This window comes from Ornithorhynchus anatinus, chromosome 1 (genome assembly GCF_004115215.2).
Source record: "Ornithorhynchus anatinus isolate Pmale09 chromosome 1, mOrnAna1.pri.v4, whole genome shotgun sequence".
NCBI classification, from domain to species: domain Eukaryota; kingdom Metazoa; phylum Chordata; class Mammalia; order Monotremata; family Ornithorhynchidae; genus Ornithorhynchus; species Ornithorhynchus anatinus.
In genome coordinates, this window is record NC_041728.1 from 113567772 (window position 1) to 113587899 (window position 20128).

The 20128-nt window shown below is 42.8% G+C and overlaps 1 protein-coding gene across 2 annotated transcripts in view; it reads right to left on the minus strand.

Annotated features, from left to right (window-relative positions):
• The window catches only part of PLCH1 (phospholipase C eta 1), a 248057-nt gene that overhangs the window by 90600 nt on the left and 137329 nt on the right, over positions 1 to 20128 (minus strand). For both annotated transcript variants that reach the window (XM_029072294.2, XM_029072286.2), the window contains 3 exons: positions 15463 to 15609; positions 12140 to 12383; positions 4075 to 4204 (listed from right to left, as the gene is read on the minus strand). In XM_029072294.2, the coding sequence (XP_028928127.1) occupies positions 4075 to 4204; positions 12140 to 12383; positions 15463 to 15609 (521 nt within the window). The remainder of the gene's footprint in view (positions 1 to 4074; positions 4205 to 12139; positions 12384 to 15462; positions 15610 to 20128) is intronic.

A 20128-nucleotide genomic window follows, 5' to 3' on the forward strand; every position in this document is an offset into this window, starting at 1 on the left:
CAAGAAGGACTTTTTTCATCATAAATCTGGGAGATGCAAGTGAGACCCAATTGATCCTAGTGCCTTTTGGGGGAACAAAAGCTTCAAGTCACCTAGAGGTATCTCCTCCTGCCTCCAGGACTTCTCCATTTGGATGCCTGCCCAACACCTAAAACTCAACATGTCTAAAAATGAGCTCCTTATCTTCCCTCCCAAACCCTGTCCTCCTCCTGACTCCCCCATCACTGTGGATGGTACGACCATCCTTCCAGTCTCACAGGCCCGCAACCTTGGTGTCATCCTTGACTAAGCTCTCTCATTCACCCCACACATCCAATCCGTCACCAACACCTGCCAGTCTCAACTTCACAATATTACCAAAATCCGCCCTTTCTTCTCCATCCAAACTGCTATCGTGCTGGTACAAGCTCTCATAATATCCCGACTGGATTATGTCAGCCTCCTCTCTGATCTCTCTCCCTCCTGTCTCTCCCCACTCCTGTCTATTCTTCATTCCGCTGCCTGGATCATCTTCCTACAGAAACATGTCACTCCCCTCCTCAAAAACCTCCAGTGGTTGCCTATCAACCTTCGCACAAAACAAAAACTTCTCATTCTTGTCTTCAAAGCTCTCCATCACCTTGCCCCCTCCTACCTCAACTCCCTTCTCTCTTTCTACTGCCCAACCTGTACATTCCGCTCCTCTGCCGCTCACCTCCTCACTGTCCCCTGTTCACACCAATCCCACCGTCGACCCCTGGTCCATGTCCTCCCACTGTCCTGGAATGCCCTCCCTCTTCACATCTGCCAAACTAACTCTCTTCCCCTCTTCAAAGCCCTACTGAGAGCTCACCTCCTCCAGGAGGCCTTCCCACACTGAGCACCCCCTTTCCCTCTGCTCCCCCTCCCCTACCCTCTCACCCTTTGCTCTTCCCTCCCCCTCAGCACTGTGCTCATTTGTATATATTATTACCCTATTTATTTTGTTAATAAGGTGTATATCTCCTTGATTCTATTTATCTTGATGATGCTGTCGTTTTTGCTTTGTTCTGTTTTGCTTTGCTGTCTGTCTCCCCCGTTTAGACTGTGAGCCTGTCTTTGGGCAGGGATTATCTCTGTCTGTTGCCAAACTGTACATTCCAAGTGCTTAGTACAGTGCTGTGCACATAGTAAGCACTCAATAAATACTATTGAATGAATAAATGAATGAATGAATGGGCTGCCAACTAGGGAGAGAACTAGCTGAGAAATGTCTCTGCCGTCCAGTGTGCTCTAGTGAAAAGAGCACAGACCTGGAACCATGAGGACTTGGGTTCTAATCCCAGTTCTGCCACATACCTGCTGTGTAATCTTGGACCCAGCATCTATTTTCTCTGTATCTCAGTTTCCTCATCAAAATGGAGATTAAATACTTGTTCTCCCTCCTACTTAGACTGTGAGCCCCATGTGGGACTAGAACCATGTCCAACCCAATTACCTTATATCTACACAGCACTTAGTACAATGCTTGGCACAAAGTAAAGGCAAAACCTCTAACGTAACTGGGCAGCCCTGGGATGTTGGAGCAAAGGTCTGACCTGGCAAAGGTTCATTCATGTTCATTCAATCATTTTTATGGGAAGCAGCGTGGCTCAGTGGAAAGAGCATGGGCTTGGGAGTCAGAGGACATGGGTTCGAATCCCGGCTCTGCCATTTGGCAGCTATGTGACTGTGGGCAAGTCACTTAACTTCTCTGCACCTCAATTACCTCATCTGCAAAATGGGGATTAACTGTGAGCCTCACCTGGGACAACCTGATTACCCTGTATCTACCCCAGTGCTTAGAACAGTGCTCTGCACATAGTAAACACTTAACAAATACCAACATTATTATTATTATTATTGAGCCGCTTATTATGTGCAGAGCACTGTACTAAGCACGTGGGAGAGTACAATATAAGAATAAACAGACACATTCCCTGCCCACATCGAGCTTACAGTCCAGAGTTGGAGACAGACATTAATATAAATAAATTACAGACATGTACATAAGTGTTGTGGAGCTGGGATGGTGGATGAATAAAGGGAGCGAGTCAGGGCAATAAAGAAGGGAGTGGAAGAAAAGGAAAGGAGGGCTTAGTCAGGGAAGGCATCTTGGATGAGATGTGCCTTCAATAAGGTGGGGAGCGCAATTGTGTATTGGATTTAAGGAGGGAGGCATTCATGTGAATCATTGGAGGGCATCAGGGAAAGCCTCCTAACAACACAGGGGGTGGACATCTCCCAAAACCATTGTTAATAGTAATCATAATCATCATAATAATAATGGTATTTGTTAAGTACTTACTATGTGCCAAGCACTGCTCTAAGCAATGGGGTAGATACAAGGTAATCAGGTTGTCCCATTTGGGCTCACAGTCTTAATCCCCATTTAAAGATAACTGAGGCACAGAGAAGTTAAGTGACTTGCCCAAGGTCCAAAAACTTGCTCTGTGGTACTTGCCTATTCTGGTGTCATACCACCGGGCCTAGGTCCTATCTTCCAATACCGCAGTACGTTGTAACGGAACAGCCTCGTGGTGCTGAATAGATGTTCCCTAATTCCCTATCAATGTTCTAGCTAAAACATGTAATAAAACCCCATGTATTTTGGCAGAACTGAGTGCATCCCAAAACCTCTCATTCATTATACAAGTCAACCAGGTTTCCAAACAGAATGGTTCTCCAATCTGAGGCAAGGTCCAATCGTCAAAGTCCAAACAAATAGAACTGAGCCAAGCCGGTCCGAGGGAGCCCAAACCTTCAATTACTCTCCCTTAGCTTTGGTTGCAGTTACTTCAACAGTTGGCTTTCTACTTTACTTGGAAATCTCTCTCTTGTATTACCAAAGACAAGTAAGAGTCATTAAGCAAGCTTCTATTTATATTCAGTCTTCAATTTATATTTGGCCTGATTAGACATTGCCAGTATGTTGTTAATAATAATAAAGATAATTCTGGTATTTACTGCAAGGAAGAAGGCAATGGTAAACCACTTCCATATTTTCATCAAAAAAACTCTATGGATACACTACCAGAACCATTGCAGATGGAGGTGGGGACTTCTGGGAGAGATGTGTACATGGCTTGGCTATGGGTCGGAGATAACTCCAAAGCATAAGACAAATATGCCAAGCACTGTATTAAGCACTGAGGCAGATACACAATCAGGCCCCACATGGAACTCACAGTCTAAGTAGCAGGGAAAACAGGCACTGAATCCCCATTTTACAGATGAGGGAGCTGAGACACGGAGAAGTTAAGTGACTTGCCCAAGATGTCACGGGAGGTAAATGGCAGAGCCAGAATTAGAACCCAGGTCTTCTGACTCCCAGGCCCATGCTCTTTCCATTAGGCCATGCTGCTTCCCTGATCTGTTCTATTCCATCTGCCTATTCTAGTCTCTACATTTTTAGAGAGATGGGGAAACAGAATCCAGAAAATTGCACAAGAAATTATATAAGAGATTGGATATAGCACCAAAGAGGAAAGGCTAAAAAACTGTGTAACCTGGAAAAGAGAAGTCTGAGGAAAGGCCTAATTAATATCTTCAAGGAATCATCTCAAATTGAATACTCTAACCTTCTTCAGTGGTTTTTCTTGATCGTCTTCCTAGTGAATGTAAACTCTAACTGAATGTGGGATTCATTTAAGAAAATGGAAGAAGTCCTGAAAATATTGCTTCTAAAAAGCTTTAAAAATAAAATTCCTTTGGCCGCTTCAATAAACTAAAGCTCTGCTTTTTTTCAATGATCCATGCCCTTTTCAATAACGGACACTTTAATAAACATGTACCCAGGTAACAGACTGAATAAATGAGGGAGGATTCCTTGGGAGAGGTACTTAGATCATAAAACCAACTTATTTTAAGAAGGAATAAAATAAATACTACTGTATAGGAAGCTCTCTTTGCCCATTCTATATTTCCATTCTCAATCCTGTCCTGAAAGAACATTTTTTAACCTTGAAGAAATTGTTAATTATTCAAGTGATAAAGTCTAAATCAGTAGCTTCAGAGGACTGCAATAGATCTAAAATCTGCAATAATTTGCAATAATTATAACAACATAAAACCTACCTGAAACATTTGCCTGACTTTTCGGCGAGGCAGATTGACGTTGAGTTTGTGCATCAACTGGTGGATCTCTTCAATGTTCAATAAGCCATCTCCATTTTTGTCAGCTTCCTCAAAGGTCTGTTTCACCCACATGCAAATTTGCTAAGGAAAGGTTCATTTGACACAGGATTGTGGAAGTCATGTGCTTTAAAACAGACTAATAATAATAATAATGTTGGTATTTGTTAAGCACTATTATGTGAGAAGCACTGTTCTAAGCGTGGGGGTAGATACGGGGTAATCAGGTTGTCCCACGTGAGGCTCACAGTCTTAATCCCCATTTTACAGATGAAGTAACTGAGACACAGAGAAGTTAAGTGACTTGCCCACAGTCACACAGCTGACAAGTGGCAGAGCCAGGATTCAAACCCATGACCTCTTACTCCCAAGCCTCTGCTCTTTTCACAGAGCCACGCTGCTTCTTTTCTTCCATATGAAACAAGGGATAGAGAGAAGCTATGTCATAAAACATGAGCACTTGAGATGGAATACAGCATATGTGCCATGTTCACAGAGGAAGGGAGAAGAAAAGAGAAAACAGGAAGAAAATGGAGAAAAAGAGGCAAGGGGATGGGCTATGGAAGAGAAGAAAGAGAAGGAGAAGAGGGCCGGGAAAAGAATAAAGAGCAAAAAGAGAAGGGCAAAGTGGAAAACAAGAGACAGTTGAGGAGAAACAAATCAACTATAACCTGAAATTATGCTATAATTACAAAATTGATTTAAGGATGTGGGAATAAATCAGTTTATTTGTGGTATGGAGGGAAAGAGGGAACCTGGGGATGTAGGAGGATGGTATGGGAGTGAGGACTGTGGAGAGAAGGAAAGGAGCAAAGAGGTCTGCTCTGTGTGGGGGGGGGGAGAGGGACAATAGGAAAACCCAAAGTGAAAGGTTGGCACTGCAGAGAAGGCGCTTGCAGAGTCATGGTTTGAATGCATGCCAAAGACTTGTCTTTCTAGGAGGGTAGAGATGATTATTAAGCAGTGTACAACTACGATTCCATGATGGCAAAACTCTATAAGTAAATTTATAAACTAAAGAAAATCTCCTAAGTCTCTTTCAAGGATATTGAGCTTCCTCTTTTTTTTTTTTTGACTTTTCTTTTAAATCTTGCAGTCCTATTCCTTCCATAATGGGAGACCAACGCAAAGAGCACAGGCTTGGGAATCAGAGGTCATGGGTTCTAATCCTGGCTCCACCAGTTATCAGCTGTTTGACTTTAGGCAAGTCACTTAACTTTTCTGTGCCTCAGTGACCTCATCTGTAAAATGGGGATTAAGACTGTGAGTCCCACATGGGACAGCCTGATTACCCCCATTTCCCTCTGCTCCTCCCCCTCTACCTTCCCATCCCCTCAGCACTGTACTCGTCCGCTCAACTGTATATATTTTCATTACCCTATTTATTTTGTTAATGAAATGTACATCGCCTTGATTCTATTTAGTTGCCATTGTTTTTACAAGATGTTCTTCCCCTTGACTCTATTTATTGCCATTGTTCTTGTCTGTCTGTCTCCCCCGATTAGACTGTAAGCTCGTCAAACGGCAGGGACTGTCTCTATCTGTTGCCAACTTGTTCATTCCAAGCACCTAGTACAGTGCTCTGCACATAGTAAGCGCTCAATAAATACTATTGAATTAATGAATGAATGAATTACCTTGTATCTACTCCAGTGCTTAGAACAGTATTTGGCCCACAGTAAGCACTTAACAAATATCATTATTATTATCATCATTACATGGCATGGGAAATAATGGGGGTTGGGAACGGGTGCCTTTAAGAGAAGCAATTTTCCATCCGTGCAGCCTTCAGAAGCTAAGACAATCAGCAGGACAGCACGTAGGTTCATTTATAAACTGTTTTATTCCATAAACAAAATAGATTATTTGTTTCATAAAATCTGCAGGGACTGATTCTCATAAGCATTCACAACCAAAAGTGGGTTCCTGCTAGTTATTATAAGCAGTGGGAACTGAAGGGGAAAAGACCTGGGTCAATCCCTCATTGTAATTACTACGATCTCATTATTTTCCATTCTCCTAACATATATTTCACATTCTGTGCACTCTGCTCTCGTTGACTATTCAGGAGGCCCCAATAAACAAAAGCAGGAGTTGGAGAGGATGAGAATATATCCTAATAATAAATTCCAGGCCTTTATTTGAATTTTCCGTTCCTAAAGTACCTTCATAAGTCCTCCCTTAAAGCCTCTCTTGAAGACAGGGGAAAGATTTACCAAAATCACTTGTGTGTTAGAGTGTGCAGGTGTGTGTTAAAATACAGCGTAATTGCGTTTATTCACTGGAATATTTGGCTGTGTCTACACAGGCCTTCCAAACACACATATGGAAGATCAAGAGAGATATTCTACCTCCCCCACATCAATAGTGCTTTTAGAACATCTAGTGGCAGGCAAAAACTTCAGTCTTTTTAAAAGCCATTCTTCAAAAGAAAGAGATGAGCTCTAAGGAAAGCCTGTTCCCAAAGAGTCAGACAATTCAATAAGAGTAGAGATTTATTTGGCTCAGTGACACAGGGTTGGACAAGAGGCTGATGGAAGCAGGGAATTCAATTATTTTTGAGAAGGAAGGTGAGAGTGATCAAATTCCACTGATGGCATTGATGGGAAAAGTTAAATTTTGTTCTTTCCCAAATCAGAAAGAGTAGTATATGCAGCTTCCCCTGGGTCCTTTTGGAATGAAAAAAAAATATGATCTGGGATGGTTATAGGACAAGATATCAAATTCTGTTATACCTATTAATCATATTTACCGAGGACTTACTGTGTGCAGAGCATTGTACTAAGCGCTTGGGAGAAAATAATATAACAAGAGTTGGTAGACACATTCCCTGCCCACAAGAAACTTTCAGTTAAGCAGGGAGGCAGATAGTAAATTATGGATAGTGTACATAAGTGCTGTGGGGCTGAATGTGGCATGAATAAAAGATATAAATCAAAGTGCAAGGGTGATGCAGAAGGGAGAAGGAGTAAATGAGGGCTTATTTGGGGAAAACCCCTTTTAGGAGGTGTGAATTTTAATAAGGCTTTGAAGGTGGGGAGAAAGATAGCTTGTCAAATATGAAGGAGGAGGGAGTTTCAGGCCAGAGATAGGATGTGGATGAGGAGTCAGCAGAAAGCTAGCAGAGATGGAGGTACAGTGAGAAAGTTGGAATTAGAGAAGCAAAGTGTGCAGATTGGGTTGTAGTTAAAAATCAGGGAGGTAAGATAGGAGGGAGCAAGGTGATTGAGGAAAGCTGATGGTAAGGCATTTTTGTGATGTAGAGGTGGGTAGACAACCTCTGGAGGTTCTTGAGGAGTGGGAAAACATGAATTGATTTTTTTTTGGAAAAATGATCCAGGCAGCCAAGTGGGGTAAGGGCTGTAATGGAGCTAGAGAGGAGGCAGGGAGGCCAGAAAGGAGGCTAATGCAGTAATCAGGATAACCACAACCTCCGACTCCCAAGCCCAGGCTTTTTCTATTAAGCCACGCTGCTTCTCATGGTAGCAGTTTGGATGGAGAGGATAGGATAAGTGCTTGGAACAACGCGAGAGCCATTTGGATCAAGATAAAAGGGTCAATTTTAGTGATATAAGGAAGATAGAACTGACAGGATTCAGAGCCAAAGTTATAGGCTTGTGCAACTGGGAGGATGGTGGTGCTGTCTACAGAGATGTGAAAGTCAAAGGGAGAACAAGGTAATCTACCAGATGAAGACTGGTGTTATCTCTACTTATGTACGCATCTGTACATCATTTTCTAAGAAACACTGTTTCCCTTGATACAAATTTCATTTACACATAAAATCCTAAAAATAGACTAAAACATACCGTTTCCTTAGGGTACTGTAATTAAAAGTATGTCCAACCCAGGATTTGACATTCTCATTTATTTTCTTTAAAACCTTGTCAAGGATCTCACATCTGTTTATATTAATCCAATTCCTTGCCTCCTTCTACTTGACCTTCTCTCCACCCGATTTGAGCATTCCTTAGCCTGATTAGGGGGATTTCTTTTCTTAGGCTTTTTCTCCCTTGCCAACACTTCTGCAGTAACTGCTGAGATCCCTCTGTGACTAATGTTTTATCTCCAGACCACTGGAACTCATAGGTTCTAATCCCAGCTATGCCACTAGTTAGGTGTGTGACCTTGGGCAAGTCACTTCACTTCCCTGTGCCTCAGTCACCTCACCTGTAAAATGGGGATGAAGACTGTGAGCCCTACGTGGGACAACCTGATGACCTTGTATCTACCCCAGCACTTAGAACAGTGCTTGGCACATAGTAAGTGCTTAACAAATACCAAAACTATTATTAGTATTGCTATTATCCACTGCCAACTCTCAGCTGCCAATCTAGTGACTCAGTTATGGTGTCCTTCCAGCAGCTCATTGTATATGACAGGACATGGGCAGAGCTTCTCAAAATCATTTAAATATACAGTCAGGTCTGTAAACAATTTATCTCTACTTCCACGCAATGCTATTTTGAGGATGGAAGAGATGGTAAGTCAAACACTCTAAGTCTGTGATTGAGTGCCCACTTTGTGAAGAGCTCTATGCTTGGGGTTGTAGGGAATTAAAAATAAACAGAAAAACAAAACTAAGGAAAAAGAAAAAGAGAGGCAATGAGGCCTAGTGGAAAGACCACAGGGTTGGGAATCAAAGGATCTGGGTCCTAATCCCGACTCTGACACTTTCCTTGGGCAAGTCACAACTTCTCCGTTCCTCAGTTTCCTCATCCGTATAATGGGAATGCAATATCTGTTCTACCTCTTACTTAGATCATGAGCCCCATGAGGGACAGGGACTGCATCCAATCTGATAATTTTGGATCTACCCCTGTGCTTAGCATATAGACAGTGCTTGGCATATGGTAAGAGCTTAACAAATATAACATTTATTATCATTCTTATTAATAATAATAATAATGATAAAGAAAAACAAAGCATGATACCTGACCTCCGTAAGTAGAGCAGGGTGTTTTGGTACAAGTGGGAGCTTCGAGAGAGAAGGTGCTTAGACATAGCTACTTTGATTAAGAAAGTGATCAGCACAAAGAAAGTTCCAGTTGCAATCAGGTCCTACAGTCAAGTTATGCTTGTATACAAGATCATGTACACCGTCCAACAGTTAAGCAAGAACACATCAAATGGATAGCTCGTATCCGGAGAGGTGGTGGAAGAAATTAAGCAGGCTGTTTGAAATCTGGGGAAAATCCTGAAAGGTGCAGACTGCAACTTCAGCAATAAGGTAAAGGCAAGTCTTACTGGCAGATGTGATTGACTTCAATGCAATAAATGAAGTAAACATGTACTATTTCAAGAGCAGATTCCCAGCCCCAGCTGCATATCAAGTGGCTGCTCAGCCCAAAGGTGGCCTTGTTGCGACTGAGCAATGGCCTGCACAATAGCTCAACTTTAAGCCATGTCCTCATCTGTGTTACCAGTTATATTTGGTTTAGGATCATTATGGGGGGATTTTATTATTAAATTTTACTCTAATTTGTGTGGTTGATGTTGGAAAGTTTAAACCTTTATAAAGTATTTTCTTGAAAAACTGGCTTCAAGCACATATGGAGAGAAAATGTGTAAATTTTAGGCTCCTGAGGGACAGAGACTGCATCTAAATTCCTACCTGTATAGTTTCTCCCAATGTTTAGTACAGTGCTCTGCACACAGGAAGCACTTAAATACTATTACCATTACTATTCTTTCAATACATCTGTTTGAGAGGAAAATTTGTGGGGAAAGAGCATATTAGAAAGGTGAGATAGATTGAATGTGGTGCTCTTTAGGAGTGAAGGCATTTCTGCTTTGAATTTTTTAACTCTGTCTGGCCTGTCTCAGAATCCACCTAATTCTAAGTTGATGCAGAAGACAAAAGATCATTTAAAGAAACTTTTGTTCTAAAATTCTAGGCGTAGCCCATAAAAGACCTTCTCTTTTTTTCATCCACAAATCGGCCCCAGATCATTAACTGATGGTTGTCTGAAAATTGATTCCTGAACTGCTACATGAAACACTTATTAACATGAATGTCTTTGGGTACAGCTGTTTCTGAATATGATGCCTCATGCTAAAGACTTATTCATGAGTGGAAAATAGTCTAGCAACTCCAAAACACACTCAATTTAAAACCTGATTGTATATCCATGTGATTGTCAGGAAAGGGTGATCCCAAGAGAATCAAACTCAAAGCTTCAAATCACACTCCCAGCTGCTTCAAAAAAGCATTTATTCCCCTACTGCAATTCTGTCACCTTAAAAAAACCCCACAAAATTAATCCCTGCAAATCTGTTGTAGTTAAAAATGAGGAGATTTTCCTAACTGAAGAAGTTGTAGAAAAAAGCCATGTAAAGAAAAATTTTCTGATGCTATTTACTCAAAAGGTCAAGTTTGGGTTTGCAAATATAAGTTACATCCCTCTCAAAGAGAATTCATTTCTGTTCTAAAGAGTTGGTTATCTTCTGAGTATTCTCTGAAAATAACAAAACATTTTTTAGTAATTATATACACACACCCATCTGTCATTTGTACTTAAGTCTTATTGTTGGTTAAAGAATTACTTTGAAGCTGAATAATATTCCTTTGGTTATACGAAGGCAAATAATCTATGACTTGCAGCACATTCTCTCTCAAAAACATTTCTGTCAAAGAAAAAGGAGTCTGAACCCATCTTCTAAACCATTTTACAACTAAGCAAAATATCATTTATGAAGTGTCACATTCGGTGTGCATTTAATGGTCGAGAAAACAGATGTTAGCCAAATTTTCTAACCAAGGACAGTAGTATTTTCTGAAGTCAAAACAAATGGTTTCACCCAGTTGCCTGCAGTAAATAAAAAAAAAAAACAATCAAAACTTGGAAGCTTTCCAACAGCATCACCAAATAAGGGCAAGTTAAATTTGGAAATCCTTTGATCAATGGAATTTATTGAGTTCTACCTATGGGCACAGCACTGTGGTAATCACTTGGGAGATCCCTTCTCTCAAGAGGTTGAGAGTCTAATAGGGGAGACAGGCATGAAAATAAATTACAGAGGGGAAATGCAACCTAGTATAAACTCAGAGATCAAATCTTTTACTTTCACTGAATGCACCTCAGTTAATAATAATAATAATAATGTTGGTATTTGTTAAGCGCTTACTCTGTACCGAGCACTGTTCTAAGCGCTGGGGTAGACATAGGGGAATCAGGTTGTCCCACGTGGGGCTCACAGTCTTAATCCCCATTTTACAGATGAGGGAACTGAGGCGCAGAGAAGTGAAGTGACTTGCCCACAGTCACACAGCCGACAAGTGGCAGAGCTGGGATTCGAACTCATGAGCCCTGACTCCAAAGCCCGTGCTCTTTCCACTGAGCCACGCTGCTTCTCCGTGTTCCTAGTACAGTGTTCTGCACACAACAGATGCTCAATAAATACCACTGTTTGATGACCATGATAACTAAGGCGAGGTTCTGGCTAAAACTGACAGCCAAACAGAATGTACATTTGGTCTACAGCTTGTATTACCTATGCTCTTTGGGGTTCACAGCTCTGTTAACAATAATAATTGCGGGATTTGTCAAGCACTTATTCTGTAGCAAGTACTATATTATGGGACAGGGTTGACACAAGATTATCATAGCAGACACAGTCCTTTTCCTACAAGAGGGAGAACAAGCATTTTATTCCCATTTTGCAAATGAGATAACTGAAGAATAAGAAATTTGAGTGATTTGTCAAAGGTCACACAGAGCAGAGGCAAGACACTGAGTCAGGATTAGAACCCAGGTCCTCTGACACCCAGGCCCATGCTCTTTCCACTAGACCACATTGTTCACTGTTTAGTGTGAAGAGAGAGGAAAGAGTTAGGAGGAGGGAGAAGGGAAGAAGGTAAATCAGTCTCATTCCCCCACTTGGGTCTCATTGCCCAAATCCAGCAGGATTGACACCCCCCCCCCCCCGATTCCCCAATAGGTGTCCCACCTTCATTCCAATCAATACACAAAAACCAAAGTGTGAAAGGAAGTTTTCGAAAGGATATTGGTCATGTGTCCTCTGTCTCTTGGCAAGGGAGTCTTCATCACTTATCCCGGCCATCAAGTATTTCAGGCCAGTGATCCAGGTCCGGGCCTCCTCGGGATTGGACGTGATGAGGTCCAGGGACTCCATGTGGTTCCCATGGTAGATGGTGAAGCAGCAACTCGGATCAAAGTTCCCTTCTGCCTGACGATGGAATATTTCAGACTGCCGACCCTCGGTGACTTTGTAGATGGAATCGATAATTACTGTTAGGAAGAAAGGCAGCTGGTGAGGCTGCTGGTGTGGATTACAAACAAGACTCCGCCTGGGCTGTCAATTTAGCACAGTAGATGTTTCACCCAACAAATAATAATAATAAAAAGGAATGTTCCAGCCTCACCTTCATGTCCAGGAAAATGCCTAGCAATAACTCCCGCCCCCCGAGAACAGGTGGGAAGACTTGACTCTGCCTGGGCTTGAAGCTGCGATTCCCAGACATTTAGAGGTCAGGAGGTCAGGGCAGAAGACTTGTCCCCACCCCAAGCTATGCTATCTTTCGGGACTACCGAGTAGGGGTAACCAATCAATCACAATTTTGGAGCCTGTCTGCTTATGGAACACTGCACTAGTGCTTGTACAAAAATCAGCTTAACAAATACCATAAAAAATCAGTAGACAGTAGTCCCCCCCACACACACACACCCAGCCCTCAGAAGTTATTAAGTCCATGTCTACTGCCATTCCTTGGCCAGACCAAGGACTGTCATGGCATAGTGGCTAGAGCCCAGGCCTGTGAATCAGAAGGCCATGGGTTCTAATCCTGGCTTCACCACTTGTCTGTGTGGCCTTGGGCATGTCACTTCACTTCTCTGTGCCTTAGTTTTCGCATCTGTAAAATGGGGATTGAGACCGTGAGCCCCATGTGGGACAGGGACTGTGTCCAATCTGATTTGCTTGTATCTCCCCCAGAGCTTAGTACAGTGCCTGGCACATAGTAAGTGCTTAACAAATACCAAAATTACTAACAAGCACAGGAATCCATTTTTTAACAGGGACATCAAAGGTTGCTTGGAGGAACTGTGATGGTTACCCTCCTAGACCAACCACCGGATTAGATGTAGACCTCGAACATCTACACTTTTCCCTTTAACAATCCATAAAATGCTTCTTGTCCATGAACTTACCTAGCCCCTTCTTAAATCTAGTGACATTTTTGGCCAGTACAATGTAATAATAATGATTATGGTATTTGTTTAAACATGTACTATGTGCCAAGGATGTACTAAGTGCTGGGGCTGATACCCTACATGTACATCAGACACAGTCCCTGTGTCAAACTGGACTCCAAGTCTAAGCAGGAGGGAGAACAGGTATTTAATCTCCTTTTTACAAATGAGGAAATTGAGGTGCAGAAAAATTAGGGAAGCAGGGAGGCCTAGTGGATAAAGCATGGGCCTAGGAGCCAGAAGGCCTGGATTCTAATCCTGGCTCTGTCACTTGCCTCCTGTGTGAACTTAGGCATTTCACTTTAACCCTCTGTGCCTCAGTTTCCTCAACTGCAAAATGGGTTCAGTACCTGTTCTCCCTCCTACTTAGACTGAGAGCCCCAAGTAAGACAGGGACTACATTCAGTCTGATGAACTTGTATATACCCCAGGCCTCGAACAGCGTTTGACCCATAGAATGTGCTCAACAAATGTAATCTTTTAAAAAAAAAAAAAGTTAAATGACTTGTCCAAGGTTACACAGCAGGCAAGCAGCAGAGTTGGACTTCATCATGTTTATCTCCTGCCCAGGGTGTTTTTCCCTTTTTCCTCCCTTCTCTTCCTATATAAGAGCCCACTTAGTTGGGCTTAAGACTATCTTGAAGACATCATCTCACCACCTGCTAGGAAAGAGATAACACCTGATATCAGCTGTCAGAAGAGAAGGTTTATTTCATTCATAAAGCTTCCCTGGGCAGAGCAGTCTGACAAAAGACTTGTGCAGGTGGGAAATTGATTCGTATAGGAATAGGCTTTATTAAGCTTTAGTAGGCCTTGTCTCCTTGTAGAGAAGTGTTTACTATTTTCCAATGTGCCCTCCTGTCTACATGTACAACACGGAGAGCTTACACATCTCAGGCCAAATTAAGCCCTCACCAGAGCTATGGCTCTTTAACTGTGGATCAGAAAACCCAGAAAAATTTGGTCACAGAACAGGGATATGCCATTCACAACAAAATGTGTTTCTCGAGTCTCTCACCCTCAGGTAGTAATGAAAGGAAAAAGTCCAATGTCAAAAGGCTTTTTTTCTTTCAGAAGAGGAAGCCTGAAATTTTAGGCTGTGAATTTATATAAAGCTTTACTGGGGTGGTGAAAACTTAGCTGTATTCCCCTTCTCATACACAATGTGGGCAGGTCCACTGTACCTTCTCCAAACCCAAACCAATATTTTCAGCCTGCTGTTGGTCCAGTGGAAAGAACACTGAACTGGGAATTGGGAGTCTAGGTTCTGGTTCTGTTCATACCTTTCACTGGCTAATGTTGGCCAAAACACCACATTTGTCATTTGCAATGTGCTGCAGCATGCCTATCAGTGATATTTGAGTTCTGTGTGCAGAGCACTGTACTAAGCTTGTGGAACTCCATGTCCCAAGGGGAGGATGACTAGCACGCAAGTGGCACCATACAAACTATAATAATCAATTCCCCTGAGCAAGTTTTAAGCCCCAAAGTATCACGTTGGAGGCTTATTCTGTTGTTCCTGATGGAGTTCATCATTACCAATTTGATTCCAGATCAGTAGTAAGACATAATGGATCTGAAATCCCTTCCAAGTTGGACCTAATTTTCTCATCTTGTCCCCAAGCAACACGGCCTAGTGAAAAGAGCACAGGCCTGGGAACCAGAGGGCCTGAATTCTAAACCCAGCTCTGCCATTTGCCTGCTGTGTGATCTTGGGCAAGTCACAACTCTGCCTCACTTCCCTCATCTGTATAATGGAGCTTCAATTCCTGTTCTCCCCCTTATTTAGACAGCAAACACTCTCATGGGGCAGGGACAGTGTTCAACTTGATTATTTTGTATCTACCTCAGTGCTTAGTACAGCACTTGGTACAGAGTTAGTGCCTAAATGTCATTATTATTATTATTATTATCGTCGTCTTTGGGAGGGAGGGAATGAAGAGCAAGTATTATTATCCCCATTTTACTGATGAGGAAACCGAGGTGTGAAAAGGGTTAACTGCCTGGTCACATTATACAGGAGCATTTGGTCAAAGCTCATCTCCCTAGATGGTGCTTCCCCTAAATACTGTCCCTTTCACGTGTCACCGCAGGAGATGAAAGAAAAGGTCAAGGTTACTTTTTGCCTTCTCGTTCTTCCTGGATGGTCGCCAGCGGAGGCAGGTCCGGTGTTCATCCAGGAAAAAGAGTCGGACCAGCCCTTTGGTTCCATTCTTCAGTTTGATCATCTGCGTCCCCGACTGCATTACACTCATGCATCTTTCCACTGCAAGAAGATTGGAAACATGCTGTAATTAACATGCCACATCAGGTAAACCAACTTTTATTTAAATGCCCACTGACGAGTAAAACTAAGTCACAAATCTAAAGAATGAAAACAAAACGAGTCAAGGGAAACTGAAAATAGATCCCATACTGAGTCTTGGCCTGAAATGTCCTTTTCACTTGGAGCATACACACACACACACACACACACACACACACACACTAAAACCCACCCACCCACCCACTATCCTGTTCACAGTTATTCTACATTCCGTGAGGCATAGAAAACCACTTTTCTGGTTTGTCTCACGCTCAGCTTTGTTAAATACTGAGGTCCCAACAGAGAGAATCAAGGTTCTGGGTGCCAGATCCAGCATGTACAACATTTCAAAACAGGCACTGTTAAAGATACCATAGATCTGTACCTTTAAAGTCCAATTGGAAAATGCACAAATTAAAATGGATGCCATTTTGGAATGAAAGCCCACTGGGAGTTTTTTGAAGAACGTTTCTCCCAAACAAACTGTTCTGCTACCACACTAGAAATATCAACTAATGAACAAAGTCAAAATTTGACATTTAGGATGGCATATTCAAGTCACCTCTGCTATCCTATTGACAATGTCTATATGTATAAATCCTAAAAACCAGGTGAAGACTCTTTGTTGCTTAAGACACTGGAGACTTTGCAGTTATAAAGAAACAGAATGCAGGGTAAAAATTGAAAGTACTTCATCACACTTCCAAGAATATCAAATTTCAAGGTCTGTTTATCTTTTTATGGTATTTATGTGTCAAGCGCAGTTCTAAACACTGGGATAGATACAAATAAGTCAGGTTGGACAAAGTCTCTGTCCCCCAAAGGTCTCACAGTCTGAGCAGGAGGGAGAACAGGTATATAATACCCATTTTAGATATGAGGAAGCTGAAGCATAAAGAAGTTTAGGGGCTTTTCAGGGGTAGAACCCAGGTCCTCTGACTCCCAGGTCTCCTCCGCTCTTTCCACTAGGCCATGCTGTTTCTCTGCTGCCTTCCCTAAAAAGACCTCTCGGACGGGGGGGGGGGGGGGGGGGAGGGGGAGGGGGGGTTGTCTTTCTTCTGAATTCACCTGTGTGGCACCACAGGAAGCCAGGAGGCCCAGCTTCTAACACAGGAGAATGAGAAAATACTGAATTATATGTTCCAGCAGGGAACTGACACTTCTGCCTTCAAAGAAATGAGAACTGGTGAGGGAAGATCACGGGCTACTTGCCACGGCTGCGAGGGACCACCCATGAATAGCATCTTTGGGCTGTAAATTACAGCGCTGCCTTCATTCCTGTCCAATAAGTAAAAGGAGAAAATGCCACCCAAGAGAGTCACCAAAACACATACATCCACCGGGGTTAAATAGAACAGCATTAACTTAGCACGTTGCATCCACAAAAATTCAGTGCTTTTAGAAAATTGAATCCACTGCGCGTATGTAATGCAATAAATATTCAGAGAAGTTTATTACGCCAGGGCCGCAGCATTATGGTACGATCCTCAAACAATACCCTGAAATAAGCAGCTCCGGGAGACCTCTATATGAAACCACTTTGCAAGGCTTCAAATAATGCATCACGTAGCTAGTAGGACTGATAAACCCTCCTTTGACCCCATAGCACCCTCCAGTTATCATCCCATCACACTCATGCCATTCTTTTCCCAAACTCCTTGAGAGAGCTCTTTACACCTACTGCCTCCACTTCCTCTCCTCCTTCTCTCTCCTAGATCCCTCTCTGACCTGGCTTCCTCCCCATTCACTCCAAAGACACTGTTCTCTAAGGAACCCATGACCTACTTCTTGCAAAATCCAACTGTCTCTGCTCCATCCTAATGGTTTTCAATCTCTCAACTGCCTTCAACACCATGGACCACCCCCTTCTCCTGAAAATATTATTTAATCCTGGCTCCACTGACACTGTCCTCTCCTGGTTCTCCTCCCATCTCTCTGGCCTCCACTTCTCAGTCTCTTTCACCAGCTCCTCCTCTGCCTCCTAATGCTTAATTGTGGGATCCCTTAAGGCTCAATATGGTTTTTTTATGGTATTTGTTAAGCACTTACTATGTGGCAAGCACTGTTCTACAAGTTAATCAGGCCAAAACAGCCCTTGTCCTACATGGAGCTCAGAGTCTAAGTAGAAGGGAGAACAGGCATTGAATCCTCACTTTGCAGTTGAGGAAACTGAACAATAGAGAAGTTAAGCGCCTTGCCCATGGTCACACAGCAGGCAAGTTGTAGAGCCAGAATTAGAACCCAGGTCCTCTGGCTTCCAGGCCTGTACTTTATGAGTATTAGGGTGGCCTAGTGAAAAGAGCATGGGCCTGGAATCTGGATCCTCCTCCTACTAAGACTGTAAGCCCCAGGTGGGACTAGATTATCTTGTATCTGCCCCACTACTTAGTACAGTGCTTGGCATATAGTAAGTGGGAAGCAGCATGGCTCAGTGGAAAGAGCCCGGGCTTGGGAGTCAGAGGTCATGGGTTCAAATCCCAGCTCTGCCACTTGGCAGCTGTGGGACTGTGGGCAAGTCACTTCACTTCCCTGTGTCTCAGTTACCTCATCTGTAAAATGGGGATTAAGACTGTGAGCCTCACATGGGACAACCTGATTACCCTGTGTCTACCCCAGCGCTTAGAACAGTGCTCTGCACATCGTAAGCGCTTAACAAAGACCAAGATTATTAGAGAAGCAGCATGGCTCAGTGGAAAGAGCACGGTCTTGGGAGTCAGAGGTCATGGGTTTGAATCCCGACTCTGCCGCTTGTCAGCTGTGTGACTGTGGACAAGTCACTTAACTTCTCTGTGCCTCAGTTACCTCATCTGTAAAATAATGATTAGGACTGTGAGCCTCATGTGGGACAACCTGATTATCCTGTATCTACCCCAGCGCTTAGAACAGTCCTCTGCACATAGTAAGCGCTTAACAAATACCAACATTATTATTATCATTATTATTATTATTAAACACCAAAACATAAAATTACCCATAATTATCCACTAGACCATGCTGTTTCTCAGTTCATTCATTCAGTGGTATTTATTGAGCACTGCACTAAGTGCTTGGGAAAGTACAATACAACAATAAACAGACACATTCCAGACCCACAACGAGTTTACAGTCTAGAGAGTGGGAGACAGACATCAGTACAAATAAATTACAGATATGAAGGCCAAATGACTCGACTTAGATTAGCATATTATGGACACAATCAGGAGAACTAATCCTCTGGAGAAGACACTAAATGTTTGGAAAGTCCATGGAAAACATGGAAGAGGCAGACTGGCAGCAAGATGGATAGAAACCATAACAATGATAATGGAAGAATTGTTAGCCAGGTTACAGATTATGGCAGAAGACAGGATGTTCTGGAGAAAATATATCCAGAGAGTCACTACGAATCAGAAATGACTCAACAACACTTGCTTATAATAATAAGTCCTGTGGGGTTGGGAGTGAGGAAGAACAAAGGAAGCAAGTCAGGGTGATGCAAAAAGGAGTGGGAGAAGAGGAAAGGGGAGCTCAGTCTGGGAAGGCTTCTTGGAGGAGATGAGCCTTTATTAAGGCTTTAAAGGGGGAGAGAGTAATCGTCTGTCAGATTTGAGGAGGGAGGACGTTCCAGGCCAGAAACAGGAACTGAGTTTGGTGTTGGTGGTGAGATAGGCAAGATGGAGGCACAGTGAGAAGGTTAGCACTAGAGGAGTGAAGTGTGCAGTCTGGGTTGTAGGAGAGTAGGTAGGTGAGATAGGAGGGGGCAAGGTGAAGGAGTGCTTTAAAACCAATGGTGAGGAGTTTTTGTTTGACGGACAACCCCTGGAGTTTTCTGAGGAGTGGGGTCCTCAGGATGTCATGAATGTTTCTGTAGAAAAATGATCCGTGCAGTATTGTGAAGTATGGACTGGAGTTGGGAGAGAAAGAGGCTGGGAGGTCAGCAAGGAGGCTGATGCAGTAATCCAGGTGGGATGGGTGACTGTATTAACTTGGTAGCAGTATGGATGGAGAGGAAAGGGCAGATTTTAGCAATGTTGTGAAAGTGGGACCGAGAGGATTTAGTGATGGACTGAATATGGGGATTGAATGAGAGGAACTTATAATACCAAGTTCTCAGTTCTGGGTGCCCTTCTATTCTCCATCTACAATCACTTCCTTGGAGAACTTAATCTTTCCCACAGTTTCAACTACCATCACTATGTGGATGATTCCTGTATATCCTTCTCCAACCCTGATCTCTCTCCTCCTCTGCAGTCTCACTTTTCTTCCTGCCTTCAGGACATCTCATTTTGGATGTCCTGCCAACATCTCAAACTAAACATGACCAAGATAGAGCTCTTCATCTTCAATCCAAATCCAGTCCTCTGATCATCTTTCCCATCTCCACAGACAACACCACATTCTTCCTGTCTCACAAGCCTTTACTCTAGCATTTTCCTCAACTCATCTCTTTCATTCAACTTGCATATGAGGTATATCACCAAATCTTGTCAGTTCTACCTTC